General features: G+C 53.5%; 1 protein-coding gene across 3 annotated transcripts in view; it reads right to left on the minus strand.

The window, feature by feature from the left end:
• CRTAC1 (cartilage acidic protein 1) overlaps nucleotides 1-24,590 on the minus strand; it is a 145,385-nt gene that overhangs the window by 6,334 nt on the left and 114,461 nt on the right. Inside the window, exons 7-15 of one of the 3 annotated variants that reach the window (XM_086680569.1) lie at nucleotides 23,806-23,951; nucleotides 21,006-21,142; nucleotides 17,209-17,291; nucleotides 16,227-16,327; nucleotides 15,645-15,813; nucleotides 6,132-6,277; nucleotides 5,625-5,667; nucleotides 2,567-2,710; nucleotides 2,086-2,103 (exon numbers count right to left, since the gene is read on the minus strand). In XM_086680569.1, coding sequence (XP_086536695.1) covers nucleotides 2,086-2,103; nucleotides 2,567-2,710; nucleotides 5,625-5,667; nucleotides 6,132-6,277; nucleotides 15,645-15,813; nucleotides 16,227-16,327; nucleotides 17,209-17,291; nucleotides 21,006-21,142; nucleotides 23,806-23,951 — 987 coding nt within the window. Of the gene's footprint in view, nucleotides 1-1,385; nucleotides 2,104-2,566; nucleotides 2,711-5,624; nucleotides 5,668-6,131; nucleotides 6,278-15,644; nucleotides 15,814-16,226; nucleotides 16,328-17,208; nucleotides 17,292-21,005; nucleotides 21,143-23,805; nucleotides 23,952-24,590 lie in introns of those variants that run through there. The other 2 variants (XM_086680568.1, XM_086680570.1) reach the window with 2 other exon arrangements.

Genomic DNA, 24,590 nt, shown 5'->3' on the forward strand with positions numbered 1-24,590 from the left:
TGGGGGGATTTGGGACTCCTCTTTGTAACTCATCCGGCCCCACCCACCAAGTAGGGTAAATCGACACAAACACACCCTGTTGTAAGAAACTCCGTGTAGGAGGATTCATGGTTATTACTTGACGAGGTATCCTCTGAAGTTTGCTGTCATCCTGAATTTTCCGATGTCCTTGGCAGGCTGTCTCCCTAGCTGTCCTGTCCCTTACTTCTCGTGCTGTTGCGTGCGGTCTGCCAGTGGACACCGTCGTCTTGCCATTCACCACTGCATTTGGAACCATTGCCTCTATGGGTTTTGGGGTTTACTTCTCTCGCTATCTTAGATCTACTCATTCATTTCTAAAAAGGCAGCAGCTTCCAGAATGACTAGGGAATAGTCCGAACAGTGACAGTGCTGTCTGTCCCCCCCTGACAAGATGGTGTGGTAGGAAAGGGCTCCAGCCTTGGCTGGGGACCAGCTGGCTCTGTGACCTTGGGTGGATCACTTCATCTCTCCGAGCCTCATGTCTGGGCCCATCCAGACCCTTAATTTCTACCTGAACACACAGGAGCGGGCTTCCCAGAAGTGGAGCGATTTTTAAGTTGTTACACGCTTTCTTGTGACAATGTGGTTGTTTTTATTTTAAAACTTTTCATTTAAGCTCGTCTTCTGAGTGTAAAAACAGTACTAGCTATGAGGAATTCATATTTTGTGATTTATTGGGAGTATTATTATTATATCAGAAAATGGTAGTTTTTTTGTTAAATATGTTTTTAAAATGCTTGCTGCATGCTTAAGTGTGATTTTATTATATCTTGGGGCAACTTTTTTCCCCCACGAAGAACAGATCTGTGATTTATAACAAGCCTTCACTACCGAGGCTGGTTGTGAAAGTATTCTATGGTGTTACATCATTCCCAAAGGGTGCTCTGGCTACAGAGGCTTTCAGGTTTCTAAGCAGACTGCAGAGGAGACCAAGTTGCAAGATTCTTTTCTAGAAATCAGGGTAACTTGAGACTAGCCATATCTCTGTCCAGCCACACACTGAAGGGTCTTAGAAAGGAAAGAAAGGGCTTTGGGAATACACCAGACTAAATCTCTTGTTATTTAGATTATGCAAACTGAGGCCCAGTGTAGAGAAGCAACCGTCCCCCAGGTAAAAGGCCCAGAATATTCCCTCCAGGTCTGCTCCTTGCTCATCCTACATCCCTTGCCTGGCCCAAACCCCAGCCCCCCAAACGTGAACATTGGTGCACATACCCAAACCATTTCTCATGCCCAGGACACTTTCCCTGTCTCGTGATTTGCTTTCCAAGGGCTACATGACAGAAAAGCTGCTGCTACTTCAGGATTCCAACCAGCATCTACTTGCCCCAGACACATTTTTGTTTTTATCAGCTAGGCACTAATACGCAGCAGAGAGTTTATTGGCATAATTTCTCCAGAAAGAGGCTGGAAGACTTGGCAAGTTCAAACTTTAACATTTTTGTCAAGAGTCCCAAAGGGCCACCTTTTCCCCTCCCATAATAAACCACCAACTCCCAGAAGGCTTTCTCTACCACAGGAAGTCAGGGCACACAGAGCAGAAACAGCACAGGCCAAACCAGCAGGCACATGATACATGAGTGAATCAACTGAGCAAGCAACTGCCTGGGAGCCATCTTTGTTAAGGGCAAAACAGGGTGCTCATGACACTGGAGGATACAGAAAAGACAGGACTATCTTGATTCTTCTGAAGAAGTGAGGGAGGGTAGATGGGGTAAGAGGGGAGACTTTCCTTTTCTGTTTTCTCAGAAAACATGCAAAGAAAGGCTTCACAAACAAGATTACACAAACATCAGTATCTCCCAAACTTCCCTTTTCAAAGATGGCCACCCCTGCGGTCCATTCAAAGGGAGCACGCAGCAGAGTCTACTGGGCGTGGAGAGAGAGACAGGCAGCGGGAGAGATTTAGTTTTCCACAAAGGTTGTTAGTTTAGTTTAGTTTTTTTTCCTTTATTGATGGGATTTAAAGTGCATATAACTGAAGGCAAAGTCCAAGGCCTAGAGAAAGATATGAGGCCCGAGAGAGAGGCTCAGAGATTCTAAAGGCAGCAGAAGGATACCCACCTAAAAAGGCCACTTGAGCTGTAAAAAGGATGGGAGGGAGAGAGAGAGACAGAGAGAGTGGGAAAAAGAGAAAGGGGATGGGGGTGGGATGGGGGTGGGGGGAAGCATTTGGGAGGAAGAAGACAAATACCGGTTCAGAAATTCAGACAAAGATGAGTAGTAGGAGCTAGTTTATATCCCTGGTAGGAGAAGACGGGCTGACCTTAAGGTAGGAATACGTGAGAAGGGGAGACGTGAGAAGAACAGTGGCCTCTGGCCAGGGCACAGCACCCCAGGGACCCTTCAGATGGTGGCAGTAGTGGTGGGGGCTTCTCCAAACCTCTGTCACGGTCTTCCCCGGAGACCCAACGGGGGTCTAAGGAGACTCCATCCGGCCAGGAGAAGTCAGGGGCTGGGGACCTTGATCTGGGGCCTCCCCAAAGCTCCCCGGTGGAAGACAACTTCCTTGTGTCCTACTGGACCATGGCTGGGCCTCACTCACCCACACAGGCCGTGCCGTCCTCGTTGGGCTCGTAGCCCCGACTGCACCTCTTGTTGGTCCGGCACCTGTAACCTCCATACGTGTTGACGCACACAGGCTTGTCTCGAGGGCACACGAATGGGAACTGGATGCATTCGTTGGTGTCTGAAAGGTGAGGGGAGTCACTCACCAGGGAGGTGTGGGGCAGTGGCTCCTCGCTCAGGCTCTGCTGCCCCACCCACTCTGTGGCCTTGGGCATATCCCTTCTTCTCTCTGTGCCTCAACTCCCTCACTTCAGTCCCTCCGGCTGGCTCGTTCTGTTATACCCAGAATTCGTGATCCCCAAAGACCACTAGGGAGCCGAGTCCGATGTAAAAGCAAAAGAGCCTTTATTCGAGCTAGCTCGAGCTCAATCCCCTACCTGCACCGACGCAGCGGTGAGATACCGGGGAGAGTGGGCGAGTTTCAAAAGGACAAAGGTTTTATTGGGGCCTAGGGGCAGTTGGTGAGGTGATGGCTGTGGCCTCAGCCGATTGGCTGGGGAAGGGTCCGAGTCCTGTTAGGCAGGTGAGCGGGAGGTTGCTCAAGGGGAGGAGGCGTGGTCAAGGTGAAGGACACAGAACAAGATGGAGTCGGCCAGCGTAGGCCCGCCCTTTCAGTTCTATATTTGACCTCTACGTGTTGGGGGTGTCAACACTTGGCCCGGGATCTTCTATCTACCACACTTCCTGTAGGTGCTCCCTTCATAGATGGATGAGTCCAGATTCCTATCTGCAGCCACAACCTGTCCCTGGGGCTCCAGACTTATGAACCCAACATGCATCTCATGCTCAGTAGGTCCAGAATGGAAATCTAGATGCTCCAGCCCTCAAACTTCTTCCACCCCCTGACCCCATCTCGCCTAAGTCAATCAATGTCACCCACTCAGCCGCTCAAGCACAGATAGGAGCAATCCCTAGTTCCTCCTTTTCCCTTACCTCTGTAGGCGAGTTAACAGATCCTGCCGCTCTGGCCCCATTAGAACCCCTCTGTGTGCCCACCTCCTTCTCCAGCCACAGCCCGTTCCCAGCCTGCACCACCTCTTGCCTGGATTTCTGCAGCCACCTTCAGACTGGCACTCTGGCTTCCACTCTTCCCTCCAATCTAATCTGCAATTCAGCAGGCAGGGCGATCTCTTGAAAATGTGAATCATACTCTCCTGCTTAATTGCAAAGGGCCCCAGGAACAAAATCCAGACACCATGAGACCCTCCCTAACTTAGCGCCTGGCTCCGCCACCACCTCCGGGCACGCCAGCCTCCTTCCCATTCCTTTCACACACAGAGCCTTTTTTCCTGCCTCGTGGTCCTCGCTCCTGCTCTTCCCTCAGCTCTCCGTGTGGCTGGACCTTCTCGTCCTTCAGGTCTCAATTCAAAGGGTTTCTCCCTGACCACTCTGTCTAGAACAGTCTCCAGGGACACCTTGCTTAAAGCGCTTTTGGTCCATCTCATCCGGCTGCCAGGTTACGTGTTTGTGGTCCCCCTCCCCAGAACAGACGCTGTTCCAGGGCAGGTGCTTGGCCCACATCCCCAGCACCTCGCATGGGCACGTAACTGTCCGCTAGATGACGAAAAAAAGTGGCTGGAAGGGTGATCCCACAGGGTCCTTCCAGTGCACAGGCTAGACACTGGAAGTTCTGTGTACATGCATCCTCTCTTTAGAGTGGCCAGGGTTGGGACGTGGAGAGTGGAGGGGACTAATTTCCTCCCAAGCCACCCTTAGAGCCGCACTCCTTCACCTTCTCACCTGTGGTCCTTTGCCGGTGTAGGGCCCTCCACCAGACCACCTTCTCCCCTCTCTCTGCCTGGCGAGCTCCCCATCGCCCCCCAGGTCTCAGCTTAGGCCTTGTCTCCCTGGGGCACCTTCTGGGACCCTCCCTGGCTGCTTGAGGCCCCACCTTTGTGCTCCCACATCCCACCCCTCCCCCACCCAGCCCTGCTCACATTTCCAGTCATCACTGTTTATTCATGTGCCTCTCCCACTGGCTCTAAGCCCCATGAGGGCAGGGGCTGTGTCTGTCTCATTTACTCTTTTTTTTTTTTAATTCATTTTTTTAAATGTTTATTTTTGAGAGAGAGAGAGAGAGACAAAGCACGAGCAGGGGAGGGGCAGAGAGAGAGGGAGACACAGACTCGGAAGCAGGCTCCAGATTCGGCTGTCAGCACAGAGCCCGAAGCAGGGCTCAAACCCACGAACCACGAGTCGGACGCTTCACTGACTGAACCACCCAGGCGCCCCTGTCTTGTTTACTCTTGAGTCTCAGTAGCAAACCCACTCAGCCTGGGGCTGACAAGTATCTATGGAACAGACTTAGGAAGAATGCTGCCTGAGAGTCTAAAGGCAGGAAGAGTCCTCGACCTGACCCCTCACTGCCGGTTCCTGACACAGAAGATACTGGGTTGAGGGTCTTTCAGACGCTGAGCCCCTTGGCTGCCCCTCTGCCACCCCAGGCCCTCGGAGGACTTTCAGAAAGTCAGCGAACGCTCACAGAGCCGCGGTCCTAGCAGTGTGCTGGCCACCTGCCCCCCAGTACTGCACGAGGCTACCGTCTCCCTTCTGTTCTGTGACTACACTCCACGCCCGGGTTGCTCCAATGCCCCTGGCCATGCCATCCTTGTCTGCCAGCTCCCGTGCTTGCCGCTCCGCCAGCTGGCCGTGCCAAAGCCACCCCGGAAGACGCACGCGCACCTTTGCCACCGTGAGGTGGCCACACGGCCCCTCGCACGGCCGGGCCACCCCGCGAGCACGGTACAGGCAGTTATGCGTCTCCTCCCCAAGCCCATTCTCTCCGAATTCGTGGCAGGAAGCACTCCCTCCCCAGAACTGCCATGATTCGGCCTATTGGCTGCTGGCGTCACTCCCACCTTGGTGAGTCACGCGGCGGTTGTCTTGGCATCTGGAGCCCCAGGGACAAACAACACATTTCCCTCCCCACCTTTCCCCCTCTTGTCTGCAGCCTAAGCTTTGCCAGGGCTCAGACTGACATTCCCCAGGGAGAGTCTGGCCTCTGCCCCATCCTCTAGTGCCTGCAGGCAACTCACCCATGCAATGGCCATTTTCCTGCTGGGAGAATCCTTGGCCGCACTGCAAGGTGGGCAGAAGCAGAGACACTGGTGAGTTGAGAAGATCCCACCTCCGGTTCCCCCCAATCACAGCCACAGAGCAGCTGTCACCCTGAGTCCAGGATGAGGGGTGCTCTTAGCTCTGGGCCTGGGGTTGCCCTTCCCTGCTGGGACCCCTCCCCTTGCCCTGAGAAGAGGAGACTGGGGGAAGGACGAGAATGTATTCAGTTCAAACTCCTGCTTATTCCCCTCAGGTGGGACCCAGGTGCCTGAGCTGGGGTACCTAACAGAACCTATCCCTCTTAAACTACAAATCCCTCCCTAAACTACACATGGAGGGATCATTATGAAGCCTGCTCTTTGCTGAGAAGATTTCCATCATTCTGGAGGCAAATTCCTGCAAATTCCTGGGAGTCCACTTTCAGACCATGGGGCTGTGGAGGGGGTCCGCTCTTCTGGCTATGAGGCCCGGACACCCTCACTCACCTCCAGTGGGGCTGGGCTCTGAAGTCTGTCCTCATCCCGGGGGTAGGAGATCTCTAGCACAGAGTTCATCTCCTCACTGGCCACGCTCCGGCTTGCCATCTTGCCATCTGGCCACGTCACCTCCACACTGCTGGCTTCATCCTTCCCTATGGGACAGAAGGAGAACTGAATTTTAAATTCTATTTAATTTTAATGAATTTGCATTTCCATAGCTACGCATGGCTCGTGGCTACCATATTGGACAGCACAGCACTAGAACTTACATTCTAGTGGACAGGCCAATCAGCATGAAGCTGTTTTAGGGGAGAAGGGAAAGCCTGGTGGTAAGCAGGTTGACTTTGGGTTCAAATCTTAGCAGTACCGCTTGCCTTGCTGTGTAATTTTGGCCATGTCACTGTATTTAAATTTATATCATTTATAATTATAGCCTGCTAGGGGCCATGCTTTCTTTTACCATTGGGAATGTGCCTGTTTTCAGGGAGCGTCCGCTCTGGTGGGGACAGACAGGCAAAAAGATGAACAGATCAATGATGTCAGATATTAACAAGCTCTGTGAAGAAAACAAAGATAGGGCAACACGGTAAAGAGGAACTGGGGCTTGGCTGGGGAACTTTTCTAGCCAGGGTGATAAGGGACAGGCTCTTGGAGGGAAGGCACTTGAGCTGAGCTCTAAATAAAAGCCGAGGTGATAAAGAACAGGACGGTGGAAGGCACAGGAGAAGGACCGTCCTATAGAGCTGAGATGTTTACAGAAGCTAATGGTGAAGCTCAGAGAATATTCACGGAGAATCCATCCACACACACCCTTAAAGCAACGTGTTACATCGGTGGTAGAAAGCAGGTTGGAGAGATAGGTCAGGTGTTCAGGTGGTGTCAGAGGCAGCCCCAGCCCCCTGCTTGAGGCATCAGGCCTGTCACTGCGGCAAGGTCAGGCTAATGGTGATGATGAATGGGGGTGGGCGGGGGGGGGGGTTGGGCCTCACCCGCAAGGAGAGGTTGTTTCCCCAGTCAGTCACCTGGGAAAGAGGGCCGTGCTCAGTGAAGGTAGGAGGGCGGGTGCAGCCCCCTCGTCACCCACCAGGGATGACCAGATGCAGGCCTGGTGCTCAGGGGTCCACAAATCCCGTCATACCCTCAAGCATCATTCGTGGGCTGAATAAACAATGTCACCCACTTATACGTGCTACTTTCCCTTAATGTATGCAGACACTCCTAGAAGAAACAGGGAAACCGAAAAGTGCTGCTGAATTTACAGCAGCTTTGGGCCCTTACTGTCCGCCAAAGGATTTTACAAGGATAGCTACTGTGGGGGCGGAGGGTAGTCTGTGGCACATTTTCATGTATAAAAGGGATTCCTGTATTTTAGAAAAGGGTTGGCAGCCACAAGCAGACTTTGAGGGGAGTGTGTGTGTAGACTCCTGTGTGCAGGGGTTCACCCTGGTGGGGAGCTTGGGACAGCAGGGGTCATGGGGTGGAGGGCCCCAGCTGTGCCTTCTTCCTGGGAGTCCCGGCACCCTTCTATGGAGCTTCCAGAGGAAGCTCCCTACTGCGAGCCACAGCTTCCGGACCCTCCCCGCATTTGCTTCCCCTCGGCCTTGCTGCTACTGCGCCGTGATTAATGAGGGCAGGGCGCTGCGGGCACACGCACACGCGTCAAGGGTGAGCAGCCCGGCTCTGTGGGCCAGGTGGGGCAGCGGGACCAGGGAGAGACTCCCAGAGCACAGAGTCCCACACTCGGGGCTGCTTCTGTTCCCCTACAGACTCTCCCCTTCCAGCCTCACTGATTCTGGGGTTTGCTTTCTTAAGCCAGAAACTGTTTCTCATAAACCTCTAATCCCCCACTCCCTCCTTCTATAATAATTCCTTTTGGAGAAGAAGGGTGGACCACGGGACTGGGGGGTATCATCTGTGGGCTTTTTTTTTTTCTGTTTTGTAATAGTCTCTTGAAGTTAAAGAGATTTGGCATTTTTAGGTTGTACAGTGCCCAAATTAAGTGGCATATATAAAAAGTAAATATTTTTCCATTAAAAAAAGGAGACAAAGAATAGCAAATGTTTCTCACCTAAGCCAACAGAACGCTACATGAATACATTTTCCAGCCTAACTGGAGCGCCACAAATAACTCAGAAGAGTCACCGAATATTCATAGCATGTAGTTCTGAGTCCCGCTTCCTCCCTTCCTCCCAACCCAGGACGGGCAGGGGCTATGAGAGAAGCCAGCCAAGGAGAACACATCTCAGTAGGACTCCCTCCTCTGCTGCTGCTGATTTTGCTGACTTGGGCACCTTCTCTGGGGCCTTAGTTTCCTCATCTGTAAGATGGGGGTGTGGCCCAGAGCTCTAGCACTCCTGGGAAGGACAGTCCTTCTTCCTTGGAATGTGAGCCCTGCCCCAGCCGACTGTCCCCTAAGCATCCCCATCTCTACCATCTCTTAGACATGGGGGCACCTGTAGTTCCCAAAGCATCTTCATTTCTTGGCAATAATACTGGAGAATATGTACCCCAAACTGTACCAGGTGATCTCACTGTTGGCACTGGACCCTCTCGGCAGCACCATGGGGAACATACTAGACTTCTAATTTCCACTTTAGAGACAAAGGGGCTCAGACCCGGGGAGGGGATGTAAGTTGCTCACAGTTCCCCAGCTAGGGATGTCTGACCCCAAAAGCCCATATCTGCTTTGCCCTTGCTCTACTGCTCACTTGGCCCCGACGCCCAGCCTTACGACGGGCCAAGTGTCCTGCAGGGATCTGGGATTTAACAGGAAGGAGATGGACCCAGGTCCCATCCTGTGCGAGCTGCATCCCGTGGAGGCAATGAACATAGTGATGATGTTATAATGAACTGGGAACGTGCAGCCATAGCATTGGTGCCACTTGGTGAGAGAGGCGGGTGTTAAAAGTCATTCCATTTGGGTGTTGCAGGAGGAGTAGGAGTTTGTGAGGCAGAGGAGGGAAGGAAGGGGCAGTCCAGACAGATGGTGCGGCATGGTACAGAGGTAGGGTAAGGTCATGTGTATTTGAAGAGTAGGGAGAAGTTCCAGGTGGGGGAAGCAGAGTGTGGAAAACGTACTGGCAGGTTGGGGCGGGGGGAGATGGGGAGAGACTTTGGAACTTTCATGTGTGAGGCTGATCTGAACCCTCCAGACGACTCTGCAAGGTGGGCGTTCTATCACCGCTCTCCAGGTGTAGACATTGGCAAGGTGAAGTGACTCACAGGTGCCTGAGCTACGATTGGAACCCAGACTCCTGTCCTCCGACTGTTCCCTCTCAAGTTGCCAGACATCCCAGGTCATTCCAGGCACTGCACAAGGGCAGCTTTTAAGCAGTCTGTGTGCCAGGCCTGTGTGTCAGGGAGTGGGGCTGCGGGCAGAGGAGGCCCCATAACCAGCACAGCTGGGAGGTCAAGAGCAGAAGGGAGTCACCTCTGGCAGCTTCTAAAGGACAGAGGCCAAGGAGGCTCAGAGAATTGCGCTTTTCAGAATTACCAGCAAAACAGATGGTGGGAATACAGTTGGTGGAATATTTTTGCACTTTAATAAAGCAATTTTTATGTGGGCCACTGAATTTTCCTTCCCTAAATGAGCACCAGCAGGCTCGGAGGCAGCTCTGAGTCACTCGAAAACAATTCGCTTAAAGAAAGGTGGTGTGTGTGTGGCGGGGGGGGGGGGGGGGGGGGGGACAGGGGTACCGTCAATGCCTGGGGTGGGCTGGGCAGCGGGTGAGCCTCCGATGGGGGCTGGCCGGGACAAGTAGACTGTAGGTGCTTGTTTTCATTTTCTGGGTTTGGGTGAGTGGCCTCAGTCCTCTGCAAACCAGGAATCGGACAGCCAGGGTAGGGGATATGTAGGGTGGGTGCGCAGGGCGGGGGGCGCAGGGGCGCGGCTAGGATGCAGGTGCAGAGCAAACAGTGCGCAGTGGGCCACCCCACAAAGGCCATGAGCATAAATTCTTCTTTATGAGCCTGGCTGGCCAGCTGGCCAGAAGGAGCAGGGCAAGGCCAGGGCAGGGTGCAGAAGGGAGGTGAAACAAGGCCAGGGGCTCCCCTGAGCAGGGGTGGGTAGGCTGGGAGCCGACAGCACACCAGAATGGGCCCCCTGGGAACCCCAGAGAATGAAACAGCCATCCAGGGAGGTCTGTGAGTTTTTACTGCGTGGTGATGCGATGCAGCCCAGACCCTCGGGAGTGGAGAGGGTACATGAGGGTCTGAGAAGCTAGTCCCCTGACCAAGGCTCAGTGCAGGGATGAGCAAGACATAGGCGTGCCGAGGAGCACACGTGCATGCCCACGTACTTGTCCACGCACTCTCCCCCGAACCTTGCTGCAAAGTCAGGGGGAGGCAGAGGATGATTCACAAAGGGAGGGAGGGAGCAGGGTCGGTTGGGGTGAGCGGGAGCGCCGTGAGTGCTGGAAGGGGGGTTTCCTTGGGCCCTCTTCCCTTTAGAGACCTCCCCCTCCCGGGGACAGCCAGGGGCCCCACATCTGGGCCTCAGTGACTGGACGGACAGGGCAGGCCTTTCTTGCGTTCGTGTTCTGGACATGCCCCTTCTCACCCCAGGCGCCACAAAACAAACTGCTCAGGACTGGAGACCATCATACTGCCCGTCAATAGGAGACTCGCTCCACAAATTATGAATGCCGCCACACGGCGACATACCGTGCGGCACAGAGTTTGGAAAACAAAGGAGAGATGCGCAGCCCGAAAATGGTGTCCAGGTTATGTTGTTAAGGGGGGGAAAAAAAGCAAGTTTGGGAATAATGGAAGAGTATCATCATTTTTGTTAACAAAAACTCCCAAGGAGTATTTATCTATAAATATGCTCCTAGGCACAGCGCATGTGGTAAAAGCACATAGAAAAGCGGGGAGCCGGGAGCAGGTGACCCCACCCCTCCCCCTCCACATTCCTGATCCCCTTACCCTGTTCTGCATGTGCTTTTTTTCACAGCACTTAACATCTTCTAACAGTTTATATGTTTACCTAGTTATTATGTTTATATGTTTCTTCTACTTCCACTAGAATTAAGATCACCCATGGCAAGGATCTTTGTCTCGTTAGTGTTTGGCACATAGTAGATGGCTCAGTAAATAAGTATTGACTAAATGGATCAAATGGTACTGGGAGAGGGTGAAGGGAGGAACGTTAACCTTTTGCTTAGTATTCAAAACAAAATGTTGAGCTTTTGGGTTATTTTTCCTTTCTTTTTAATCATGCTATAATTTCCAATTTTCCGATAATCAATATGCATTATTCTTACCATCAGGAAAAAATATTAAATCCTTCTAAGAACAACTCAAGCATTGCCCTCCCTGCAGGGCTCCTGGTGTAGGACACCACCCCTGCTGGGGCTCCCGAGCTCCTGGCCGCTCTCTCTTTGCATGGCACGGCCTGGCCTTGGCTTGCTCGGGGGAGCTTTGATCCGCCTGTCCCCCTCCAGCCTGGTTCTTGGTTCCCCCCGCCCCCCAGTTGGGCTTTGGCCTCCATCTTTAGGCCCCGCTCCTACCAGACCATTCCCGTCGTGGGCACACTGAACACTCCCATCTCTGGGTCTGTGTTCAAGCCAGGCTAGCCCCTGGAGTGCTCTCATCAGCCGCCCACCGTGCCTTCTAAATTCCCGCCATCCTGCTAGACCTCGTGCTAGGCCCATGTCCTTGGGAAGCAGAACGAAGTTCTCCCATGCTGGTCCTCGCACAGCCCATCCAGATCTACCTTGCACCAGAATCCCTGTGTCCATCTGCCTTTTTCCCTGGGCTGTGAGCCTGGAGGGCACGGGTATTTCTTCTTTGTCTCATCTGTCTCTTTCCCAGGTCTCTCTGTGTCTCTCGGTTTCCCCAGCCCACTGCCTGTCTGTGGTCCCGGTCCTCGCTTTCCTCAATCCTTCCTTCCATCTGGCCTTTCCTCTTGGCTCCCTCTCTTCCCACCCCATCGCTGCCCCTCCATCAGCCAGGAAGGCTTGTGCTACGCTGGATCCATGAAGGAGACCCTCCTGGACTGGGGGACCTGGAGCTGTGGGGATAGAGTCCACCTGCTCCTGGCGCTGCTTCCTGCTCGGTCGCCTCAGTCTCACTGCCAGGCTCAAGAGTGAGCTACAGGGACAGGTCCCCAAGAGCAGCCTTCCTTCAGTGGCTCTCTGGGAGTGGATCCTGGCAAGAGAGGAGCCTACAAGGGGACCCGTCGAGCTGTTTGGGCCAGAGTTCGGAGCCAGAATAAACCCCCCAGCCTTGCAAAATATCAAGGAGAGGCTCTGAACCAGATGCAGCGGCGTGTTATCCCGAGTGTGGGAGGCAGACATTGTGGAGAGGCATGGAGGCTCCTGGGTGCCCGTGGTCCCCGCACATGACTCAGCCGAGGCTGCCCGGTTGAAAAAGCAGGTCTGTGCTCTTGTCAAGGGCAGATACTGGCTGGAGAGGAGACCCAGCGAGGCCCACAAAAACGTCTTAAAACAGCACAGGCAGCCCACAGGATGTGAGGAAGGAGAACCTCAGCCCCAGTCCCATCCTTACCATGGATTTGCTCTGTGGAACCTCAATTTCCTGATCTATACACAGTGGGCTGGGGCGTTGACATCCAGCCAGATGCCTGGCTAAACATCCCACCTGTGATACTACGGCATTATCTTGGTGACTGGATGGCCTTACACGGGTCACCTGGTAATGAGGGGACGTGGATGTCCAGGAAGAAAGAGGCAGAGCGGAGGACCTTGGCTGGCTCCACACACAGCAGCTATGGGAGGCCAAGCAGTTAAGTCACAGAGGTCAAGAATTCAGACAGTGGTGTTCAAGGAGTCGGGGTCCAAATCCAGCCCTCTCTACTTTCTGGAGATGTGATTTGGGGCACCACTCTCAGCCTCTCAGTTTTCTGACCTGTGGAATGGGGTTACGATTTATTGGGTTGTGGTTAAAAACTGAGTGAGGTATCTTATGCAAGGCACTTAAGTCCAGTGCCTGGTATACACTAAGCGCTCAATGACTGTCGGCTACTGCTGTTTCGTCGGAGGACAACATATTTAAAAGTCATCTCGTACTTGGCCAGCATCGCAAATGGCTACCTTAAAAGTGACAAATGCTTCAACAGCCAGCCGACCCATCCAGGGTGAAACAGGCCAAGAACATGCTCACATAACCAGGCCCCGGGCCCCCTCAACATTTATGCTCCTTTTTCAGACTGCAAAAATATTATGTGCTCCTATAAAAATTGGAACACACGCACACAAAACATATGGAAGAAAATAAAAATCACACGGTTGGGCAGATCTGGATTTGAGTCTCAGCTCTGCCACTGATCTGTCATGTGACCTTGGGCAGGTTTCTTAATTGCCATGATCTTCAGTTTTCCTATTTGTAAAGTGGGGATAAATAGTGCCCGCGTCACAGGGTGGTCGTGAGGATGAAATTCAGTAATAAGAGTAAAGTGCCACCTGGATGGGTAAGAGTTACCATGTTAATCCACTCAGAGTCACTGCTCACACGTTTTGCATGTTCTTTCAGTTTTCTTCTATGCCCATATGATGTGTGTATAATATTAACATATACGTTAATTTCAGACCATATTGCCTGCTCTTTTTATGTTAGTATTATATCACCCCATAAGGTGCTAACACGCAGGGGAGGGTGTCTGATCTTGAGCCCAGGTATATTTGACTCAAATGCTTTCTTCGCCATGGTGTCTTAGTAAGGACACTCGTGACTCCTCAACATTTTTTCTATGATTGCCCCTCCCCCTTCCTCTCTTTTTAGACCGCCCCCCGCACCAATTCCCTCCCCAATGCATTTCTTTAAAAACGTTTTATGTTGAAATGATTATAGATCCACAGGAATTTGCAAAGATAGTACAGAAAGGCCCTGTGTACCCATCACCCAGTTTCCCTCGATGGTTAGAGCTTATGCAACTACAGCATAATACCCAAACCGGGAAGTGGACATTGATCATGTGCATGTGTGCGTGCGTGCATGTGTGTGCGTGCGTGTGTACGGCTTTATGTCATTTTCTCACATGTGTAGGTTTGTGCAGCCACCCCCACAATCAAGATACAGAACTGCTCTATCACCCCAAAGACCTCCCTCAGGCTGTCCCTTTATGGTCACACCCACCCCTGGCAACCGCCACTCTATTTCCTGTCTCTGTAATTTTGTCATTTCGAGAATATTATATAAATGGAATCAACAGTATGTGACTTTATGAGATTGGCCTCCCCCGCCCTGACCATAATGCCCTCGAGAGCTATCCAAGTTGCTACGTGTATCAATAGTTTAATCCTTTTTATTGCTGAGTACTATTCCCTGGTGTGGATGGACAACAGCTTGATGAACCAGTAATCTATCACAGGACACCTAGGGTGTTTCCAGTATGGGCTATTACTGCTAAAGCTACTATGAACAATCTTGTATAGGTTTTTATGTGGACATAAGTTTTCATTTGTCTGGGATAAATACCTAGGAGTGCAATTGCTGGGTTTTATAGTAGTTGTATGTTTAGTTTAGTTTTTTTTTAATTTTTTGGACGTTTATTTTTTTGTGGGAGAGAGAGAGAGAGAGAGAGAGAGAGAGACAAGAGTGCAAGTGGGGGAGGGGCAGAGAGACAGGAAGACACAGAATCCGAAGCAGACTCCAGGCTCTGAGCTGTCAGCACAGAGCCAGATGCGGGGCTCGAACCCATAAACCCTGAGATCATGATCTGAGCCGAAGCTGGACGCTTAACCAACTGAGCCACCCAGGCGCCTCTAGTTTTTTATTTTTAAAGAAACCACCAAACTATTCTGCAGAGTCGCTGTACCTTTTTACATTCCCACCAACAATGTATGAGGGATTGAGTTTCTCTGCATCTTTGCCGGCTTTTGGTATTGTCACTATTGTTTTTTTTGTTGTTGTTTTTTTAGCTGTTCTGATAGGTGTGTAGTGATATCTCATTAATAACACAGACGTACTGCAGAGCTGTTTATGTACTGTATGTATATCTGTGCCTTTATACATATAAAAAAGAGTAGGATTTTTTTGCTCCCCTTCCCCCAGACAAGAACCAATTTTTACCCCCTTGAGGGTGATGTCACTCCCCCCGAGAATGCATGGCTTCTCCAAGCTCCTAGCTAAGGGAAGTCACCAGGGGTTTGATGAGGCTTTAATCACCAAGCCGCTTCCCAGGAGGCCAGGGAAACAGCTGGTTTGGACAAGTTTGGTACAATGTCTGAACGAGGCCCCAGCCTTGGACAAAGGGAGGATTAAATACTCTGACCCCAAGGCGAACTCATTCAACAGAGGACTGCAGTGGGGACCCCTGCAAGGGGAGGGGCACGAGGAGGGGCATGAAAACCTTCCTTTTGGGCTCAGGTTCATCTCCGAGCAGGGCCGCCTGCACGGCTGGTGTCCACCACGGCGGTCACGGTACCTGGACTACTCTGCACGCGGCAGGTGCTCGGGCCGTGAGTCCTCGTTACCGAGCATGCTTTGGGGCGCAGTCCCGGGACCCCACTGACCAAGCACAGCAGCTCGCTGCCTGCCCCTCCCCGAGCCCTGACTCACCTAAGCCAAAGTGTGCCACGGGCTCCATCTCACACAGGTAGCCTGAACCACCGTCGATAATCCTCAGGTGGGCCCCGCTCTTCTTGGTATAGAGCACAACCTTAGCTCCCCTGGCGAAGGCCCCGAACCGGGTCCGAGGCACCACACGCAGCCAGTTGTTGCTGAAGCCCTGCAGGGTGGGAGGAGGCAGGCCAGTATCAGGGGTGGGGGGGGCCAGGGAGGGAGGAAGAGAAGAAAACGTGCAGAGGGAAGAGAGGAGGAAGCCGGCAGAGAAGGTGAACAAGGCAGACAGACTGGCTAAAGTTTGGAAAGAGAGGCACTGAAAAAACGAGGGAAAAGCTAACAGACTTGGGGAAAGCAGTTTCTGGAGCAAAAGTGCCAGTGGAAGGCAGAGGGACAAAGGGCTTCTCCCAGGAGAAGGCAGCCCTTGGAGGTTTGCTATGTGGCTGGGAATTTATTTCCTGGGTGTCCATCTTCCACCACGCTGGGCAAGGAAGCATCCCGGGCGCCTCTGCCCTCTATCACCCTAGACCCAGGGGAGACACTAGGCTGGGCTCTACAGGTCCCGGGGTCCATGCACACCTGGTTCCCCCGGAAGACGGACAGCGGCTGAGCCATGGACTCCCCATGGGACAAGATGAGGTCCAGCATCCCATCTCCATCGAAGTCTGTCACCACACCCCCTGTAATAAGGCAGATTTCGCTCTGGCCATCGGCCAGGAGACCCAAGCGGGAGAGGGGCTCCCAGTCAGTACCACGTTGTGGTGCATGTGCCAGAGGGTGGGAGGCAGAGAGCACAGTGCTGGGGCAGGTAGACAGGGTGGAAGCCCATCTCTGCTTCCCAACAGTTGGCTCATGGCAGGAAATCATGAAGAGGGCTCCCTTTCCCTTCCCTGAACTTGTGCATGGCGTGCATGCAAATCGCTCAGACCATGAGAACTTCTTCCTGATCTATTACACGCGGCCTTTGCATTTTCAGTTTTTGTCAATGTATCGTATTTGCATATGCATGGTCTCCTTTTGGTCCTCGCTACAACCCAGAGAGGTGAGGAGGGCAGGCATAGTTATCCCTTCTATGGGTGGTGCAGATCAGGACCCAGAAGATGAAACAACTTCCAAGACCACAAATGAGGCAATGGCAGGACCAGGAATTGGGACTCCTGATCCAGTGCTCTTTCTCGGACACCAGGCTGAATGCCAAGAGGGGAGGGGTCAGACCGCAGGACCCGCAGCCTCTCCTTTCCATCCCCCCACACCCCCCACCGCGTCGCCAGGAAGGCATTGCCAGGGAAGCTACTGCCTACCCACCCCCCACCCCGCCCCCGATTCCCAGACCCCCGCCCCCAGCAGCCCCGAGACTGGAAGTATAGGTCATCGCCTCCTCTGCTTCTGGCCTGGCGCTCCCAGGGGCTCAACCCTCCCTCAGGGTGAAGACCTCCAGAACGGCAGGGAAGGAGGAGTCCAGTGCTGTGGAGTTGGCTGCCCCACCCCTCCTGCCCTCACCCTGGCGTACAGGCGGTGCTGAGACAGAGGAGTGCGGGCCTGAGCCCTCAGGTGCCCTCACCTGTGCCCCGACCCTCAGGCTCCAAGGCATCGCCAGGATTGAGCTCCTCGATGAGAGGGTCGCCGTGTTCCCTGCGGATGACACTGCAGGAGAGGAGACAGGTCGTTCCCGGATTAGCAGCATGCCGGCCAGGAACCCGTGGGCCCCCTGAATCCAGAGGCCCCCTCACTCCATCCTCTGTCCCCTGAACATCCCCAGGCACCCTGTGCATCAGCCACGGCCTGGATGTCTACGGAGCCGCTCTCTGTTCACAGAGCTTGCCTACACCCTGTCTGTCCCCTTCTTGGGTTTTAATTTACATTGGTAAATATTGATTTTTCTCTCTCTAATGGATGAATTATAGACAGACTGGGGAAGGGCAGCTGATGGATGGAGAAGGGGCAGGGAAGCAGCTACCTTCAACTGACCTTCACTTTCCTTCCAGTGGCCCCAGGTTTCCAAGTTCTGGGTGTGCCCAGGATTGAAACCACTCAAACGCCGCCTCCTCCAAGCCCTCCCTGATAGTCCTGCTGGAAGCAATGCCTTCCTGCTTGGCCTTTATCACTTTCTGCCTTGTGCTAAAGCTCTGAATGGATGCATCTTATCTCCTAGTTAGACTGCAAGTCTTTGCAGGCCGGGACCACGTGTTACTCATTCTTGCATCTCCCACAGCACCTAACACAGTGCGTGGCTTGCAGAAAGCTCTGGGCGCACGTCTGTGGGACACAGGGATGAAGTCCAGTGGCAAAAAGGGAGGAAAGGGCTCCCCTTGGGCTGCAGGGGTTCTGTCTATTTGAAGCTCTGAATCACGGTAATATTTGCTTCAGAAAAGCCCACTGTGAATGTCCTGCTCTTTCTCCACACTGAGCTGAATGCTGATGACGGTGGTGAGCTCTCCTCCGATTTTTCTCTCATTAGAGTCTCACAGCCTTGGGTGCTCTGGATGTGTGGAGCAGTGCTGGGGGGAGACAGGGCTGGGAGGGACGTGATCGCTCTCCCCGAAACACTGCAGGTGGCTCTTGTCTGCCCCTCACAGAGAGTCATCAGAGGGCTGAGAGGTGGCTAGTACTTTCAGAAGGGGGCAGGGGTCCCCTGAGCTGGAGCCTGTGGTGGTGGTTGGGGGGGGGGGTGCAGAACTGCAAGGGGTCTGCAGCATTGAGTAGCTGCCCCGGAAGAACCCTCCGTCCACCACACGGGGCATCTGTGCTGAGCACATCCATGTGTGTGGCGTGGGCCGAGGGCAGCGTGCCTGGTTGCACTTGGGCGTCTGTGCACCTGCTGGAGGTGTGTATGCCTCAGCCTGCCAGCAACCACGGTCCCTTTGACCACCTGTGTCCCGCAGACTCTTCGCAGCTGGGCAGAGACATCCCTTGGTTCAGGTGACAATGCACTCAAGGGTTCCCGAGGATAAGTTCCGCTGTATTTGTGTATTCACTAAACAAATTCTTTTGCAGTGACTTCCGCGTGCCGTCCGCTGCGCTGGGCCCTGTGGCTGTGGTGTACATCAGGAAGGATGGAGCTCAGGGGCCACGACGACGGGGGGTCTCATGCAGCGTGCTGAAGGCCCACAGGCAGGGGGGCTGTGGGGAGGGCAGCGCTCGACAAGCTCACCCAGTTTTAGGTAACGAGGACAGGCTTCCTGGGGGAAGGGCCAACTAAGCTGAGACCAGAAGGATGAGTAAGTATGTGTCATTGAGACGAAGATGGAGGAGCAAGGCGCAGAGTGGGTGGGCAGCACGAGGGTCCAGGCCTGGCACGGCCCAGAAGTGAACAAAGCTGGCAGGTTCTGGAGCTCAGTTGTGAACGGGGAAGCGGAGAGTGGGGACAAAGCCGGGAAGTGTGGGATGAGCCAAAGAGAAGGCAATGGGGAGCCTCTAAGAGGTTTTAAGCAGAAGAAGGTGTGGCTAGATCTGCATTTTCAACAGCTTGCTCTGGAGGACTAGACACAGACACCTGCTGAAGGCGGATGCAGGAATCCCCTTGAGAGAGATGAGGTGCGGTCCAGGGGTGATGAGAACAGATCAGAGGCACGTCTGGTGTGACCACACATATCCCGGCTGGCCTGGGAGAGTCCCTGATTGCCTGCTGTCCCACCATTAACAGGACCCCCTTGCACTCAGCAAGCATCTGGTGTGGGTGACGAATTCCCTGGTTACTCTCCTCTTCATTGAAAGATTGCAAGCTCAAACCCACTGAGGTTTTGGGTCCCCAGTGTCTCCTACAAGGAGCCTGCCACGTTCTGTTCAGCAACAGGGACAGGTTGGGGCTAAACTTCCCGAGTGGCCGGCTGAGTGGTGGCCCGAGCTATAGCCCCTCACACTGTTGGCTGTGTGCTCAGGACCCAGCCATCTGCCACCGGGACTTGGAGCACAGCCACGGACCTCGGAAGTGGCTTCCACGGCTGCTGCGTGGAGGCAAACACACTAACCCGTGGGGCCACTATGTGATGACACTGTCTTCATCCATGGCAGCTCTGGGCCAGCCCACCCTCGGGGTGGTCAGAAGGAGGCTGGGTGGTGTGACAGGCAGGCAGACAGGGGAGGCGCCTGGGTTCTGGGGCCACAGGGATGAGAGCACTAGACCCCCTGCTGCTTAGGGGCCCTGGCGAGTGACACTTTATTAGCCAGAGAAGGAAAGTGGTGTCTCTGTTAACGAGCAATTGATCTTCCGCAATTAATCTGGAAGTTGTGAATAAGCTTTTTGCAAGGCACCTAATTAGTAAATCTAGTGCCTTCGGGGGGTGATTACATCCAGTCAGGATTGATGCTTTGTTAATAATTATATTTAAAAACATGCTTAGTCACAGCTCTTGCCTTTTATTAATAGTTAGGGCCCCCCTGGGGTAGGGAATGGGGGCGATGGGGGCCTTGGGGAGCCAACAGGTGATCGGGCCCATTTCCTGAATCCAAAGCCCCCTGCCCCACCTGCCTCCTCTCCCCACCTGGTCCTGAGCCCCATTGGCATGTTTTAGGCCAGGAACAGGGCTGCCCTCAGGTCACATGGGTCCTGAGGCTCCCCAACAGCAGTTCTCAAACTTTAGTGTGATAGGAATCACCTGATGGATGCCCAGTGTTAAAAATAGAGATTCCTGGGCCTTACCTCTGGAGATTCTGATTCAGGAAAGCTGGGTGGGCCCTGGGATGCTGTACTTTAAATAAGCACTCAGGTGATTCTGATGACAGTGGTCCCCGGACCCCTCTTAGAGAAGTATTGCCTCTGAACATCCAACCTTTCCTCCCCAGATGCAGATCCTTAACAGATTTCTTCCATTCTGTCACTCCCTTTAACTTGTCTACCATGAATTGTCTCATCTAGCATTTCCCAAGGCACGTTTTGCAGAGCACTAGTCCCAAGAGGAAAATCTTTGAAAGAAGTGTCCTGTGGTCAAATCTATTTGGAATACTCCATCTACCTTTCAGAAAATAAAAACACTCATGGTCATGTTAAAGGCTCTGAGAAGTCCTGCAGCCAGTAAACCTGCCTGTCTTTGCTTACCCACAGGTGCACCCAAACAAATCTGACTCTGTAACTCCTTTTTGTGGGTGTGTGGATTTCTCTCCCACAGAGCTTGGCTTCTGGACACGCTTTGGGCCATGTCTCTGACCATTTACCCCACAACAGCAGGACACCAGCTTCCTGCCCAGGATCTGCCCTCCATCGCACAGCTTCTCTCTCAATCCTTCCTTCCCTCTTCTGTTTCTTCATCAGGGGACCTTCCCCCGCCTCAGCCCTGGGAACTACCCACTGAGTCCTACACCTTCCTCCCCAGCTCCCAGCCGGCAAGAGCGCGAGGCCCCCGGCCAGGCTGAAGTGTGTACCGGAAGAGGCGGTTGGCTGAGGAGCTGCGGTGGGCGAAGTTGTTGAAGAAGATCTCCAGCTCCTGGTCATTGTCAAAGTCGGCGGCGATGACTGTGCGGACAGGGGACGGCATGGAGAACTTGGGCGAGGCAATATCCTGGGAGGAGAGAAGGCCACAGAGGTCAGCGGACAGATGAGTGGGACAGGGCAGGTGAGCAGCAGGCCGACTCCCCACATTGCATATGCGTGTGGATGCAATCCAGGAGAAAAGACAGCTGACCTAACACCTCCTGTCTCACCTCCCCCAGAAGGGACCCGTGGTGGCTGCACTCAGGGCCACACAGAGCTCGGGCTGCTTATAGCAGGACAAGGAGGTAAGAGGAACAGTCCTGATTCACACCAGTGAAGCACTTGGCTGTTCCCCAGGCAGGGTCACACGTAGCCCTCCCATCAGGCACTTGAGAAAGGGCAGACATTAGTATTCCCATTTTACAGGTGAGATGATGGAGTCCTGGGGCAGGAGGGAAATTGCCCATGGTCATAGCTAATGATGGGGTGGGAGCCAGGGCTTCTGACTCCAGATGCTATGCCCTTCCTCCTCTGCAGGAGAGTCAGAAGCTGGGGGGTTGGGGGGACCTTGGAAGGTGCTGTGCATTTGAATCCAGGCTTCTCTGCTGAGTAGCTGTGTGATCTCAGGAAAGTTATTAACCTCTCAGGTCTCACTTTCTTCATTAGGAACATGGGGCTAGGAATAGCAGCTCAGGCTGTGAGGACTGCGTATAAAATGCTTGGCACACAGTGGGCATGAAATAGATCCCTGGCGATCTGTACTGGCCTCGCTCACGCTATCAGTCTCACGGAATGTGGCAGAGGTGGCTTTTAGCTGTGGTTTTGCTGTTATCTTATGTTTTTTCTTGGAAGTCTTTCAATATTTTTGAGACATTTGCTTTGGGGTTTGCAGTATCAGATATACCTGTCCAGGGCTCACGGGGAGACCCTAAGCCCAGGAGAGCCCAGCTTGGGCCTCGAAGTGCTGACAGGGCCTGGTGGACCTAGCAAAAGGGTCCTGGGTGAGGGACTTCCTTTGAAATAGAAGAAGATGCGTTTCTTTTGTTTGTGAGAAGAATATCTATTGTAGATGGTTTTGTCCCTTAAAGATTCGAGCAGCCTGTCGAAATCTCAGGTACCGCATGGAAAGGGCTGGAAAGGGACATTCGGTGTTTCTGGGGGTGCCCCTCTGCCCCTTGGCCTGGCCCTGCTCCTTGGCCTCTTATGCAGGTCCCCCCTTCCATCTGCTGTGGGAACAAGCCAGCCTGGGACAGCTGGCGAGCTGCCTGTTCTGGGGAGGCCAGGAGGGAGGCTGTCCCCATCAGCGCAGTAATGAGGCTGATTAAGAGCCTGGCCAGTTGGCCAGGATAGGCTGAACAGGGCCTTAAGAGCTGGAGAAAAAAGAGACCTCAGGATCTCTAATTCGTTATTATTCTATTGATCCTATAAAAATGGAAACCTACATAGCCCCCTTGGGGTCGCCCCATTGGACGCCTGGGCTTCTGAGATAATGTATGTAAAGCGCTTAGCACAGTTCCTGGCACATGGAAGGCACCTGATAAATGGGGCATCTATTATCATTATTATTGCTCCCATGAGCTCTGGAGCAGGGCCACCAGAAGGCTTAGCAGCGTTCCTCAAACCCAGCACACTGATGTTTGGGCCTGGATCATTCTGTGCTGGGGGGCTGTCCTGTGCATTATAGGACATTTAGCAGCCTCCCTGTCCTCTATTAGATCCCATTAGCACCCATTAGATCCCAGTAGCACCCGTCTCATTTGTGACAACCAGGAGTGTCCCCAGACACTGTCAAATGGCCTGGGGAGAAAACCACCCCTGGCAAAGAAGCTGGGTTAGAAGAAAAGCTGAATACAGATGAAAATCATCCAGGATCAACTGCCCAAGTTCAGGGTATGCCCTCTTCCTTCCCAGAGAGCCTGGGTCTCAAGGGAGAGAGCAGCTGGGTCTGAGCATTGCAAGGTGGCTGCCTATGGGGGAGGGAGCTTGTGGTGGCCACCTAGACATAAGGTTCCTGGACACTCCCCTGGGACAATCAAGCATCAGGCAAATGCTAGAACTGTCTCACTCTTGCAGAGGATTTTGGCAAGACCCAGATACCTCCAGAACAATCTGGACTCCCTCAGACCCGTTTCAACCATCCTATGGAAGCTCCCTGAGAAAGCTCCAAACTCAAGCTCATCAGGTGGGTGGCACTGTCACCAAACAGCCCCTTTGGAGAATTCTTGGCACCACAATCTATTGACAGCTCAGGGAGGGGGCACAGAGAGGGATTTGAGGTCATCTTGCCCACCCTCTGCCAACTGTCCTTGGTCGGGGGGGGGGGCAGCTGTTGGGAGGTCTGTAGTCTCAGCCTCCCCTGTCCCTCTATTCCCCACTGCACGCTTAGCCTGAACTTAAACTTGAAAAGATCAGGTTTTCCAGGAGCCGCCTGGAAAAACGCTGCCGATCCAGGAATGAAGTCCACCTTCCAGAGCCTTCATTGACCTGTTCTTGCCCACCTTGGGAAGCTGCTGCCCCTCCTCTGCCTGTGGCCCCCTCTGCTCCAGGCACTAGGAGACCAGACTGGAGTCCATCTTCTTCCCCCAGATGCTACGTTCATTGTGGCTCTCCTGCCTCGAGGTTCTGCAGAGCCACAAGCCTCTTCTCAGCCTGGTGGGAGGCGGAGGCAGGGCTGTATCCCCAGGATATGCCAGGGCCACTCACAGTGCTGGCCGGCGGAGGGCAGGGAGGAAGGGAGAGGTCCCCTCTTACCCGAAACCGGACCTTCCCGTGGGCGCTCATCTGCAGGTAGAGCCGGTGGGGGCCATTCCAGTTCCCGTAAACGATGTCCACTTTTCCATCACGGTTGAAGTCGGCCAGGGCAACACCTCGCCCGTGCTGGTGCGGGTCATCCACACCTGGGGAGGAAAGACAGGAACCCTCAAGGCAGCGCCCCCTGCAGGTTCCACAAACACCTTGCTGGAGCTTCTTGGAAAGAGACAGGGAGGGCGACCCTTGCGCTGACCCTGCCCTTTGAGCAGATGGGGAGCTGTGCTGGCCAGCCCAGAATTTCTCCACAGGGGCAGGTGGTGGGCCAGCCATGTGGTTACAAAGAGAACCAGACTTGTCTTCAGCTGCATCTGCCCAGCAAGCACACAATTTTCACTCAGATTTGGGGTAGCATGGGGACGGGAAGGAGACATGGAAATTCCGGAGGACTAAAGTTCTCCCCAGGCGCCCGGCACTGCCACTGGGGTACACAGTAAGTTGGCCATCACTCTTTTGTTTAAATCTCTCAGTGGCTCCCCAGTACTGCTGGGCCAAGTTCAGATTCCTGCCTGGGGAGCACAAGGCCCCTGCCCACCTTATCTGGTCTTTATCTGATACCCCTGTATCAGAGTAAACTCCCCCTTACTCATGAGCTCTGCCTTCCTGGGTTCCTGTCGTTCCTCAAATGAGCCCTGCTCTTTCTGGCTTATGGCCTTTGCTCAAGCTTGTCTCTGCTCCAGGAATGTCTCCCCCTGGCTCTTGGTTACCTGGCTCCTTGTTTTTCTTCT

This window comes from Puma concolor, chromosome D2 (assembly GCF_028749965.1).
Source record: "Puma concolor isolate L17-30 chromosome D2, mPumCon1.1.hap2, whole genome shotgun sequence".
NCBI classification, from domain to species: domain Eukaryota; kingdom Metazoa; phylum Chordata; class Mammalia; order Carnivora; family Felidae; genus Puma; species Puma concolor.